The sequence below is a fragment of the Mastomys coucha genome, unplaced genomic scaffold (assembly GCF_008632895.1).
Source record: "Mastomys coucha isolate ucsf_1 unplaced genomic scaffold, UCSF_Mcou_1 pScaffold23, whole genome shotgun sequence".
Taxonomy (NCBI): Eukaryota; Metazoa; Chordata; class Mammalia; order Rodentia; family Muridae; genus Mastomys; species Mastomys coucha.
In genome coordinates this window covers 43,449,010-43,462,494 of record NW_022196906.1, presented here as the reverse complement: position 1 = coordinate 43,462,494, position 13,485 = coordinate 43,449,010, and the positions used below count along the sequence as shown (strand labels likewise).

General features: G+C 47.7%; 1 protein-coding gene across 2 annotated transcripts; it reads left to right on the top strand.

Moving 5' to 3' along the window:
- The first annotated feature begins 618 nt into the window (after positions 1–618).
- On the top strand, positions 619–12,615 carry Ankk1 (ankyrin repeat and kinase domain containing 1). Of its 2 annotated transcripts, none has more exons than XM_031344379.1 (8): positions 619–854; positions 6,038–6,332; positions 7,345–7,496; positions 7,828–7,877; positions 8,335–8,490; positions 9,115–9,233; positions 9,819–9,852; positions 10,948–12,615. In XM_031344379.1, the coding sequence occupies exons 1-8, from the start codon at positions 670–672 to the stop codon at positions 12,240–12,242; spliced, it is 2,286 nt and encodes a 761-aa protein (XP_031200239.1). In that variant the 5' UTR covers positions 619–669; the 3' UTR covers positions 12,243–12,615. The 2 variants fall into 2 exon arrangements, with proteins under 2 accessions (XP_031200239.1, XP_031200238.1); XM_031344378.1 differs by having other exon boundaries at positions 9,819–9,855.
- Positions 12,616–13,485: the final 870 nt, after the last annotated feature.

The window sequence follows — 13,485 nt, the reverse complement described above, 5'->3', positions numbered from 1 at the left end:
CTTGTCCTGGTTTGGAGAAAGTCCCTATTGGCTTTCAGCAGCTTCAAGTATGACAGAACTGCTGGGTTACTGCACTGACTCTAGGGGGCGCATGAGTGCTCAACCTTTGTGACCTTAGACTCAGGAAGGCTGACTTCTAGAGTTCACCCAAAGATTTTTGCCCTGTGGAAACTAAAGGAGGAACCCATGCACTATAGTTGCTATAGGCAAATGCTGTCATGCCCTCACCCTCCGATGCTCAAGTTCTCTGTGGAGGGGTAGCAGGAAGATACAAACCAGCCTGCTCCCGCTAAACATTGATCCACAATGCCAAGCCAGCCTCTCCTGCTGTGATCTGACTTCCAATTGCAAGCACAGGCTCCCTAACTCTGCTAGGTTGAGCTAGTTGGGACTGAGGAAGGGAAAGCTACATGAGAGGACCATCCCCTCTTCCAGGGCCGGATCTTTTCCTTCCTTCTGCAGCCTCAGGCTCTGAGCTGGCTGGGTTTCCCCACTTTGGCAGGTGGAGAAGGAGGGAGGACCGGCTCACCTCATCATTCCCACCCTCCCAGACCTGAAGAGCAGGAAGTAGAGGCTCCTGGCGCCACCCAGCTTGCTGCCAGAGTAAGGTGCAGTGCAGAGGCACAGGGGAGTGCGTGGTGCCAGAGGACCAGGAGGCTTCCGGACCCCATGGCAGTTGGCCCCTTGGAGCAGCAGTTGGGCAGCCTCACCATCTTCACCCGTGATGATTTTGAGGAAGAATGGCACCTAGTAGCCAGTGGTGGCTTCAGCAAGGTGTTCCAGGCGAGGCACAAGCGCTGGAGGACCCAGTATGCCATCAAGTGCTCCCCGTGCCTGCAGAAGGAAATCACCAGGTAGCTGATGGCCCACTTCCACAGAGGAGAGACTGAGGTAGAACAAGTTTTTGGTCTAGGGAGCTCAGAGGAAAGGGATAAGCTGGAGTAGAGGTTGACTGCCAGGTGCTTTTAAATGAGCCATGTGATCTGAATTTCCTCAGACTAGGCTCTTTCTCTGAACCTGAAAAAAACAAAAACAAAAACAAAAAAAACAGGCAAACGATGCCTGCTCGTTGGCATCCCAAGAGGTCAAAGGGGAGTAGGAACTGCCTTGCAAAAATTCCTTTGTCTGCCAGGCCTCTCAACCTGACCTTGCCTCCTTGTTATATGATGAAGCTTGGACACCCCTCTGTACTCCATCTTTTCAGGGTAAGGATGAGCTTTCCGAGGAATGTGACAGTTTGCTCAGTGGCCTGTAATTTGTCCCCTTTTCTCTTTCCATGCAGTCACTGCAGGCTAAAGGGGCTGGGAGGCTAAACGTTGCCCCAGTAGGATACCAACAGGAAGCTGATGCCACGCTGCTGGGCTTCCACAGGGGATTAACTGAGGCAGGGCCCAGGTCACTTGCCAGCTAACATAAATCCTGCTGGGAAGTCAAGTCCAACATCCCATGCTATCTGTCTGTTTTGGATCCTGGCTGTCATATTTGTGCTACAGCCTCTTTGTTAGCACCTCTGGCCTTACTACAGGTCCTTGCTATGTGCTTCCCCCTTACAGCCAGGAAGGAGACATTTTGGGATGTTAGGCCTGAGTATGAAAACATGCCCATCATAACACCTCTTGGGACATCAGCTGGACACAGTGATTCTTTTGTTTGTTTGTGTTTGTTTTTGTTTTTGGAGACAAGAGTTTCTCTGTATAGCCCTGGCTGTCCCGGAACTCACTCTGTAGTCCAGGCTGGCTGTGGACTCAGAAATCCGCCAGCCTCTGCCTCCCAAGTGCTGGGATTAAAGGTGTGCGCCACCACTGCCTGGCTAGTGGTTCTTACGTAGATGTTATTCATTATGTTTTCTGTGACTTGATGACATCCCCCAACAGCAGCTTTTGTACTAGCTCTTTTCTCTGCCTAGAGTACTCTTAGCTCTGGAATAGGGCCAGGTGTTAGATTTATCCAAACCAGGTATAGTCTTTGAAATAAAGAACATGAGGAAAGCCGGTGAGCATAGTCTTTGAAATAACATGAGGATAGCTACTGAGCTGACTCATCATATAAAGGCATTTGCTGCCAAGCTTGATGACCTGAGTTTGATTCCCTAAGACTCACATGATAGAAGGAGAGAACTGGTGACTGCCAGTTATCCTGTGACTTACACACACACACACACACACATATATGTGTATGTGTTTATATATATACATATATATGTATATATAATATATAGGAATCGTGACTCATGCACATTCACACACACATGCACATAAAGAAATATGTTTTTAACAAATAGCATGGGAAAGCGGATGGTGTTGACCTGCCTATTCTGTGGCTATGATAAAAACTGCAGCCAGTTTTCCTTCCCAAGTTCTTAAGACTCATTGAGTGTTAAGGAATTCATTGAGTGTAGCGAGTGGATTTTATTGTGGATAACTATCTTTGGAGCTTTATGATTATTGCTTTATTAGAACCCTCAGCCATCCATCTATCCATCCACTTGATGAAGGTTAATTGCTCTTTACTGTGTGCCCAACACAGTACTAGTGCCTGTAAGGAAATAATGAGTGAAGTAGACCTGTTACCACTCTATGGATCTTGCAGCTCAGAGGAGAGATGCTAAGCACAACCTGAGGGCGCTCCTGTGACACAGGCAGGAAACAAATCACGTATTGTCCTTTGAGCTCCTCCTGACAAAATTTGCCTGAGATCAGAAAATCTCCTCTGAGAAAGTTACCCTGGAGCTAAAGTGTGAAAAAAGAGTGTGACTTAAGTAGGTGAGAAGAAAGGTAGCTTGCAGTGGGACATGAGAAGGACCTGTGAAGGAGAGGCCCAATGGTATGTACAGAGGTAAGAAAAAGGCCTTGTAGGTAAAGCTGACAATGTGAAGGAGCAGGGGAAAGCCACTGAAGGGTTTACAGCCTTCAAGTGTTGACAGGAATCAACCAGATGTGCAGCTTAGGGAATGGACTAGATAGGGAGAATGGATGCTGTTCTTGTCTTCAGGCCAGGGATGATGGAGACCCAGATTGTAGTGCTGATAGTGGAGATAGAGGGGAAGGAAGGGTGTTGAGGACTGACATCACCTTGTGCTATTTGACTGTAGAAGGCACAGCAAAGAAGGCCGTGAGGTCTACATGCTGCCTGGTATGCCAGAGGAAGACAGGACCCACCAGGATGTCACTCTATGACAAAAGGACCTTGTGTCCTGCTAGTGTCTGGGACATAGCTATCATCAAATAGATATTTGTTGAATGATGGATGGCCTTGGCAGAAAAAAGACCAGGTTTGAGGACTGTTCTAAGTCCACACATGCTAAGCATAAGATAGCCTTCAGTCAGAAAGGGTTGTCAAGGGTTCGTTATGTATATGTTATAATTAACATTCACATGCTATGCATTTTATGTAATAATTGAAGCCAGGGTAGAGACAGTATCATATATTCTAAACCCAAAGTGAATGCTCAAGGTTCTGCCATCATGGGGCTTGGATTCTAATGAAGGAAACAGTGGACAGATAAACAAATACAGTCTCTATTTATAGCGGTGAGGGTTGCTAGACATTTTCTTGGCTGACTAAAAATAAGGAGAATTGAGTAGTGGGATCTCCCAAGAATAGATTGATTAGGTCTAGAAATATTAATCTGTGGGCCATCTGCATGTGCTGGAGTCAGGAGGAATAGAGCTGAGTTCATGTTGCCAATTATACAGGCTTGTTTCTGAAATACTCACTAATTAAGATGACCCAAGTTATCTTTGGAGCAGATGAATGAGCAGGCCATGTGGTTCTGTGAGAGAAGGTGTCTTGGCAGAGGACACAACACATGCAGAGTGTCTGGTGTGGCAACACACTTGGTGCATGGGCAGAGAGAGATGGGGATGTATTAGGAAGCAATGAAGTCAGAGTTATGGCAGGGTTGAGGGTGAGGAGATTACAAGGACCTTTGTCAGGCTTCGAGAGACCCTTGTCTTCAACTCTGAGGGAGAAGAAAGCCATTAGATGCACAGACAGAGCAGTGATTTGCTACTGTAGTATTTTTTTTAATTTCTTTTTATTATATGGGTGTGTGGTGACTGGCTATGTGTACATAAGTCCAGATGTTCACAGAATCTAGAGGCACCAGACCCACGTGGATCAGGAATTTCACATGATTGTGAGCCACTTCACGTGGGTGCTAGAAACAGAACTTGGCTCGTCTGCAAGAAAGTATGCACTCTTACTGATGAACCATCTCTCCATCCCCTACCATAAACATTTTATATTTAAAAGTATTGAGGGCAACAGCAGAAAGGCCATTTAGGAAGCTTGGGTTAAGGGGTAAAAGGCAGAGGTGGTAAGAAGTAGCCAGATCCTTGGTGGATTTCAGTGATGGAGTTGGTGGTGCGAATGAGATAAAGATGAATCCAGGACCTGTACGGGGCCTGGAGGATGGGAAGCATACTGGCTGAGATGCATAAGGCTAAAGGGGGGGCAGTCTTATGGAGAGACTGAGGGACAAGCTTCTGATGGGTGCAGTATCAAAGCACCAAATGTCTGTTTGGAGATGCTGATGGTACGCAGAGGAAGTAGGATATGGGGTGGGATGCGCAGAACATCTGAGATGAGCACAAGGGCTGAGCATTCTAAATTAACCAAGGAGACAGAGAAGAAGAGCAACAGAGACTGCAGGGGAGATGCAGGAGAATGTGGACATGATCGGGGTGAGAGAAAAGTTACTGGAACTGTCTGCTGGGGTTATGGGAACCAAGGCCAGAGACAGAAACCTACTGAAGAAGTCGATGTGGATGGGAGCTGTGCCGAGCAGTTACTATTATTCCCATTCTGCAAGTTCAAACTGAGGCCCAGAGAATCCTCTGTCCAAAATCATGCACATCTCAAGTGAGAAAACTAAGCCATGAGGGCAGGCAGCACAGTGCTACCTTGAAGTCCCAATAATTTGTCTGCCTCAGGGCCGATATTATTGTTTTCTACATACCCAAGAACTAGAGAGGGGACAGTAAAACAGCGCGGAGCTGTCTGGCATAGCAGAGAAGGGCTAGAAGAGGCTAGCCTTGTAGTCGCCAGCTGCTCAGATGCTTGGAGAGAGGTAGATGTTCCTGGAGGCCAGGCCCTCTGACTAGTTTCCCAGGATGACCCTGAGAGCATATGTCAGGAGCAGCCCACTACAGCATTAGCACAACTTTGCACACACTTTGCTTTTTTTTTAAATGTCATTCCTCCTTAATCCCCATCCCCTCAATCCCAAAACAGTCTCTTGCAATTTGCATATTTACAGTTTGGGGGCACACACAGTGCAAAGAGCAAGAGGGCCTGCAGTGCTTCTTCTACTGTGCTTCCCCTTAAGTCCTGATTTCAGTTCATTCCCACAAAGATGTATTGTGTAGTGCATAGAAATGTGGGGGGCGGGTGGAGGGGAGCAAAGACTACTAATTGTAGTTCATCCATAACACAGACTACTCTGCATCCATTAAAGACCATGCTCCAGGAGAATAACAGTGCAGGCAAGTGACGGAACGTAGAAAAGGAGAGACTCCTGGAAAAAAAAAAGTCATAAAAGAACACACTAAAATGTAAGGCAAGGCCAACTCTGCAAGGTTTTTCTTTTTTACAGCTCTCTGCATCTCCTAGGTTTTCTACGAGGTGCACGTATTATTTTCATAATCAGAATGGTTACGGATGCCATTTTAAAACAGGATCAGGAAGCATAATACTAGACTTCCAAGGGTTTGAAAGCTCCTAGGCAAGATGAACACATATGCAAGTGGGCAGGGTAAATGGTAGGTTGTGTTCCAGGCTTTTTGTAGCTGGCTCCACAGAATGGATAGACTCCCAAGCCTATAAACCTCTCGCCCTTTCATTGATAGCAGCTTGAGCCCCAGGCCTGGCTGCCTGCTGGTACTCTTCCAGCCTCTCACTTCTCTTCCACTATCTTGGAAGCTCCTGGGGCTTCTCTGGGTCTACTTAGCTTGCAGCATGCTGAGTTAGTGCATTTTGCCACTTGCCCTGGTAATTTCTGTTCCCCTTCTCCCATCCCATTCCTGGCTCTCCACAGCTCTGAGGTGAGCTGCCTCTTTGAAGAAGCAGCCAAAATGGAGAAGATTAAGTTTCAATACATCGTGTCCATCTATGGGGTCTGCAAGCAGCCCCTGGGCATCGTGATGGAGTTAATGGCCAATGGTTCCCTGGAGAAGACACTACCTACCCACAGCCTCTGCTGGCCACTCAAGCTCCGCATCATCCACGAGACCAGCTTGGCCATGAACTTCCTCCACAGCATTAAGCCACCCCTGCTCCACCTAGACCTTAAGCCAGGCAACATCCTGTTGGACAACAACATGCATGTCAAGGTGAGTTCCCTGATGATATACACTAGACCTCTTCCGTATAGCAGGATTGTCTACATGCCAATCATTGAACCAGCCAAGAGCTTGAGCCATTTTTTTTTGTTTGAATAAATAGTGAGCACAGGGGTTAAGTCTGAAACAAAGATGGATGAGTAGACAACTTTGGGACATGAGATGGGGTCTGTGATGTCCACAATGTTCTCTGGGTCACACTTCCAAAACCGATAGAATAATCTCTACCCCTCATGTACTTTGTTTGAGGAAGAAATGCATATATAGGAGATTTTTAGTAAGTCATGATGGTCTTCTGCTTCAGTGCTCAAACCTTCAATAATATTTTTTATGCCTTCGAGACCTTTGTACATTCCCTTCTCCAACCCTCTCTTCATCTAGCAAAGTACTAATCATGCCTCAGCTCAAATTAGTTATCACCTCCTTGGGGAGACCTTTCTTGATCTCCCTCACCAAGGCCTCTTACATCCTCTAGTCTCACCTTTGGTACTTCATTTTCTGACCCTAGTTGTGATATAAAACTTTTTTAAAGCTTAGAGAAAGTTAAAGAGTAACAGCAGGTAAGGGGGTCTCAAACATGAATAAAACTTGTATATCCTATGTGAATACCAAGCTATCATGAGGGTATGGGGTTTAAAGAGGCATCTCAATACCCAATCTCACTGTCCTCTAATGGATGACAGTCTGACAGCTAGAAGCAGAGGATAAAAAGATGGTGTAAGCATTTCAGGATTCATGGAGACGGGAAGACCAAGGATGTTGGAGATGTACAGATTCCCAGTCTACAGATGAGGAGACTGAGGCTCTGTGAACATGAATAACTGGTTCAGGATCATCTAGGTAGTGGGTAGTAGAGCTGGGAGCCAATGAAGTTGAAAACCACATGTGCTGTACTAAAATAGGATATACTGAAAATGGCAGTGAGTGGGGAAGGGGGCACAGGTGGCTTCTGGAAGGTGTCTGTTGCTGCTTTGCCCTTGACATCTATCTGGCTTTCTCCCAGATTTCAGATTTTGGCCTGTCCAAGTGGATGGAGCAGTCAACCCAGAAGCAGTACATTGAGAGATCAGCTCTGAGAGGCACACTCAGCTACATCCCTCCTGAAATGTTCCTGGAGAATAACAGGGCTCCAGGTCCTGAATATGATGTGTACAGGTGAGTGGGCAGCTGGGCTCTGTGTCATGTGGCAGGTTGCTACCCTAGCTGGGTCCCTACTGCTAACAGGCAGGGTAGGATAAGGATTGGGACTGGTTCCTCCATGTGTTGATGAAAAGGGAAAGATGACAAGGACCTGGAGACACTTTACTTGGGATTGTAGAGACTGTTGGGCCCTCTGACTAAAAATTATGGTTACTAGACCAAGCAGACTATTGGGTTCCTCTGACTACAGATTATGGATACTAGACCAAGTAGACTGTGGTATGCCCTTGTCTAGGGATCATGGATACTAGACTAAGTCTCTCTGCTAATATATTCCCCGCTGCAGTTTTGGGATTGTCATCTGGGAGATCCTCACTCAGAAGAAACCCTATGCAGGTAACATGATCATGGTCTATGCTTGTGGGCGGCTGAGGTTGGAGAACACGGGACAATGTGCGAACCTTAGTATGAGCTCTTATGAATTTCTATTGTAGTCTGCTCCCTCTGTCCACAAGTGTTAGAACTTCTGAAATAGTGAGCAAGTGTTAGCCTTGACCTTGCTTCATGACTTTAATACTCAAGCCTCTACACTTTACAGTGTGGAAGGCCAAAGCCTTTCCCTGGGCCTGTTTGTCTATTCTACTGTCTTTGCACAGAGAAAGGATGCAGGAATCATGTTGAGCTTTTGCTAGAGCTGGACCAGTGACTAAGCTGCTCAATTGGAGCCTCAGCTAGGTCCCAGACTCAACTGTCTACTCACTGAGCATGTATAGGACACCCACTGCATTCCTATCCTGTCAAGATCCATCCACTTGCCAGTCATCGACCACACAACCTCACTCTTCTCTTACAGGGCTCAACATGATGACCATTATCATCCGAGTAGCTGCAGGCATGAGGCCTTCCTTGCAGGATGTCTCTGCTGAGTGGCCACAGGAGGTCCATCAGATGGTGGATCTGATGAAGCGCTGCTGGGACCAAGACCCCAAGAAGAGGCCATGCTTCTTAAGTATCTGTCCATTATTCCCTACCCAGGAACTGGAGAGGGAGGGACAGAAGACAGCCTTCTCCTGAGACACATGCAGAGATTCCCTTGGCATTAAAGCTTTAAAGGATATATAAGACATCTTCAGGGTGGGGCTGGGAGGCAGGTTCTCTGAGCTACACAGCTGAGTATGGACAGTGCTCTCTGTGTGCCTAATGGAGGTAGAGTCAGCAAATAGAAATTGTAGCATTTGACCCAGTCCTGCCAGTGAGCTCGATAGCTATCTCTGGGGACTTTCAATACTGTCGAATCTGTAAAGTTATAGGTTGAATGGAATGAGGCTATTTGATCCTTCCTCTAGGGATAACACACAGAGGGGTGGGCAACTTAGAGATCATCTGATCCTTGCCTTCTCTTTCTATGAAAAAAGACTTACACCTTCAGAGGGTCGCTGAATTGTCAAGTGTACCCCAGCCATGTCAAGAGTGGGGCTCAGTTTCCTATGTAATTGTGGGCAAATGGAAACATACACAAACCTAGGAATATGTTTAAGGGAATATGGGAAAACATCAGAATGTCTGAAATGTAGTCAGTACCGTTGAACTTGCCTGTTCCCTTTTGCCTCTACCCCTACTCCTTTTGGAGCAGATGTGACCATCGAGACAGACATGCTGTTGTCCCTGTTCCAGAGCCCTGTGGTAGACCCTGAGTGTGAAGCTCTGACCCGGAAGGTGTCATGCAAGCCATCCCTGAGCCAGCCCCACAAGGTGGATATGGCAAGCTAGGCAGGCCACTGTGGGGATACTGGGAGCCACTGTGTGACATCCATGGTCTCTGGATAGCCCTAGAGGGAATATACAAAGGCTGTCATTTATAAGGCCACTTGACTGCTGAGGGTGTTGTGAGAACTCTAAGCCAAGCTAGCCCATACTTAGCTCTCTAATCCAGGGAGACTAGCTGGAGACTTCCAGCATCCATAGGGGAGGAAACCTTTCCTTATTTACTCAACTGTTCTCTAAAGGCCATGGGTGCTACGGCTCAGAGTCCCTGGGAAGACCTTATTCTAAGCTGTCATGCTGTGGATGTCAACATCATCCTCCAAGTCTCCTGTTCCTACTCTGATATGGGAACTGGCAGGGACTATCAGGGGTTCCAGAGATCTACCCTGAAGTCTCTAAATGAAGGCCAGGCCTCAGAGCTTCCCTTGCGTAGTGATTTCATCTATACATGTACTGATGGGGCAGTGGTATAGAAAGATCTCCCAGGAAGGGTAGGGTGTGAATCTGGAGGGAAGAAAGGCAGGGAGGACCAGAGCTGATCCCTGATGACCCAACCTGTACATTACTTTGCAGGTCAGCAAGGAGGTCAACCAGGAGATTGAAGACAGTGGTGAGTCTGTGCTGAGATGGGACCGAAGACTCCACATGGAGGAAAGGATGAAATCCATTCTCCTCATCGTCCTTGTCCCTTCTCTTTCTCAGGCCTACTACACATAAGGGGTGGCTCAGAAATACTCAGATTCTTGGAGTTCTGGATCAGTTTCCCCTTGGTGGTTGTGCTCTTAAAAGAGTAGCTTCCCTGTTTCTGCCCTGAGAGATAGAACACTGGCTCTCAATACTGTCTTTGTGTTACACTTACTTGAAAAAAAAAAAAAAAGAGCTGGGCAGTGGTGGTGCATGCCTTTAATCCCAGTATTGGGGAGGCAGATTTCTGGTCTTGAGGCCAGCCTGGTCTACAGGATGAATTTCAAGACAGCCAGGACCATACAGAGAAACCCTGTCTCGAAAAGCCAGAGAGAGAGAGAGAGAGAGAGAGAGAGAGAGAGAGAGAGAGAGAGAGAGAGAGAGAGAGAGAGAGAGAGAGAGAGAGAGAGAGAGAGAGATGTCTCCAGTACCTACCCCATACAAATCAGAATCGGTAGGGGTTGGGTCTTAGCAGTTGTCACTATTCAGTTCTGAGATACCTATAGAAGGATCAGGAGGTGGTAAGGCCTGAAGATCTTATAGCACACAAACCCAAGTTCTAGAGCAGTTCTGACCTCCACAGCCTGCTTGCCTCTCAGGTTCTTCTCTGAACATTCTTACCTGCCTCATCTGTCTTCCCACTGGTAGAATGAGCCAGCACTGTTCATCTACCTTTTAAAGAGCTGCACATGGAGCCTCAAAGAGGCAGAGAATTAGTAGAGGCCAGGGGATGCTTGTGGGTGGGGAGTAATGATTTTCAACCAGACCTCTCGGCCTCAGTTCATCCTGCCTCTTCTGAAAAAACAAAACCAAAACAAAACAACAACAACAACAAAAACTCCACAGATTCAAAGCTCTAATAACAGAATCAATCAGTGATCCTGGATACCATGAAAGCCATTGCCCTCAAGCCTAAGTTGTATCTGGAAAGTGTCTCCAGGAGGCAGGGGGATGTGTAAGGTGACATCTCAACAGGTTAGGATATAATCATTTTTTTCAATCTATCCCTTTCTCTTAGCGGACTCAGGTGACTCCTTGAAATGGGTCCTGCAGCTCTCTGACAGCAAGAGCTTGGTCCTCAGTGATGTCTATGAGAACAAGGTGACTCCCCTACACTTTCTAGTGGCCCAGGGCAGCTTGGAACAAGTGAGGCTGCTGCTGTCCCATGCGGTTGATGTAGACTGCCAAACAGCCTCTGGCTATACACCACTCCTCATTGCTACCCAGGACCAGCAGTCTGACCTCTGTGCCCTGCTCCTGGCACATGGTGCTGATACTAACCTGGCAGACGAAGATGGCTGGGCCCCACTTCATTTTGCAGCCCAGAATGGTGATGACCACATTGCCCGTCTGCTCTTGGACCATGGGGCCCTAGTGAATGCATGGGAGCATGAGGGCTGGACCCCGCTCCACCTGGCTGCACAGAACAACTTTGAAAATGTGGCACGACTTCTGGTCTCTCGTCAGGCTGACCTCAGTCCACATGAGGCTGAAGGCAAGACACCCCTCCATGTTGCTGCCTACTTTGGCCACATTGGCTTGGTCAAGCTTCTATCAGGACAGGGAGCTGAGTTGGATGCTCAGCAGAGAAACCTAAGGACACCCCTGCATCTGGCAGTGGAGAGGGGGAAAGTGAGAGCAATCCAGCACTTGCTAAAACGTGGGGCATTCCCTGATGCCCTTGACCACAGTGGCTACAGCCCATTGCACATTGCTGCAGCCAGGGGCAAGTACCTTATCTTTAAGATGCTTCTCAGATATGGAGCCAGCCTTGAGCTACGCACACAACAGGGATGGACACCCTTGCACCTAGCAACATACAAGGGCCACCTGGAGATCATCCATCTGTTAGCCAAGAGCCATGCAAACCTAGATTCTCTTGGAAGTATGCAATGGACTCCCCTGCATCTGGCTGCCTTCCGTGGGGAAGAGGGGGTGATGCTGACACTGCTGCAGTGTGGGGCCAACCCCAATGCTGCTGAGCAGTCAGGCTGGACTCCTCTCCACCTAGCAGTGCATAAGGGGACCTTCCTGGGCATCATCCACCTTCTGGAGTATGGTGCTGACATCCATGCTTGCAACAGAGTGGGCTGGACACCTGCCCACCTGGCTGCTCTCAAGGGCAACACAGCCATCCTCAAAGTTCTAGCCAAAGCTGGTGCACAGCTAGATGTCAAGGATAGAGTTGGCTGCACACCCCTGCAGCTGGCCCTCCGCAGCCCAAAGCAGAGCATAGTGGCCTTCTTGCAGAGCAAGGAGCCTTCACTAGCTATTCTGGGAGTTTCTGAGCCTGAACCCCATAAAGAAGATTAGGTGGACCAGGGTTCCTTTGCTTGGAAGGGGAGAGGCTTATGAAAATGAAACTTGTCATCTGAGAGGCCACTTCCCAGTGGCCCCTTTGACCTTGAGAGGAACCAGTATCTTAGGTGACAGAAGGAAGCTGAGGGGTTTCAGTGAGCTGGGGACGCTACTGACTGCCAGGGAAACTAATCCTAGCTCCCCTCCAGTCATCCCTGAACCAGCCATGTTCTCCCTTTTCTTTAGATGAGCTCATGTGTCCAAGATAAGCTTTGCCTCTAGCCTTAAGACTTCTGCCACCGTTTGCTGCTTTCCTTTGAATAATGGAGCCCTGTGTCCCAAGAAACTCCCAAAATAAAGAAAAAGCCTCAAAATGAGGAGAAATGGCTCCACTCATCTCCATATTGTATTCTAGGTGCTTTACCTTATATGCTGAGGCAGGGGAGTCAGATATCTGCTTTACACAGGGAACATGCTCTTTTAGCTCAGAGGACATATCTATTCACTATTAATCACAACCACACTTCTGTCACCACAGTGACCATAGATAGCTTCTGCCGACACTGGTCTCAGCCTCTGGTATCCTATACATTCTCTCGGGAGTGTGGAAAAGATGCTCCCAAACTGCAGTTCTGCACTCATTTACAGGATGCCAGATCCCTGTGTCCAACCCCACACTTCTCTGTTGTAACCTGACCACTTATATGAGGTTCCCAACTCTGGAGTAAACAAAGCAAGTGATCTAATTCTTCCAGCTAGGTATGGATCAGCTGGGTACCCATGGGAGCCTGGGAGGTTAGCATGATACATATGTGTGTATGGTGACTGGTGCATCACATGTATACATGACATGTGTCTGGGAGCTCACAGGGGCAGAGGCAGGGGTCAGCAGAGGAGAGTAGGGAGACCTGTATGCATGCATGTGTGTTGTCTGGTGTGGTCCATATGCCTACATAAAGCCTGTGTGTTCGTTTATGTGAAGGGAGGTAGGGTAGCTAAGGGAGGCTGCAGGTGTGTGCATGTTTCATGCATGTATACAAAGTGCATTTGTAAATTCATGCATGGGAGTGGGCAGGGTAGCTAAGAAGAGGTGGAGAGATGAATGCATAATGCATGTATGTGTGTATAATATGTGTGTAAATCCATGTGAGGAAGGAGGCAGAGCGACTGATAGGGAGTTGGTAGTGAGAGGGGTTTGCCTGGGCTTGGGATGAAGCTTCAGCAGCATGAATTTCTTTTCTTCCTTATCAGCTGCTCA

What these genes read in the sequence shown, in the direction of transcription:
- Ankk1 (XM_031344378.1), top strand. Translation starts at nt 670, where the DNA reads ATGGCAGTTGGCCCCTTGGAGCAGCAGTTGGGCAGCCTCACCATCTTC. An exon ending in CTGCAGAAGGAAATCACCAG is followed by an intron (nt 855 to 6,037) that starts GTAGCTGATGGC and finishes GGCTCTCCACAG; the next exon opens with CTCTGAGGTGAGCTGCCTCT. An exon ending in TCAGAAGAAACCCTATGCAG is followed by an intron (nt 7,878 to 8,334) that starts GTAACATGATCA and finishes CTTCTCTTACAG; the next exon opens with GGCTCAACATGATGACCATT.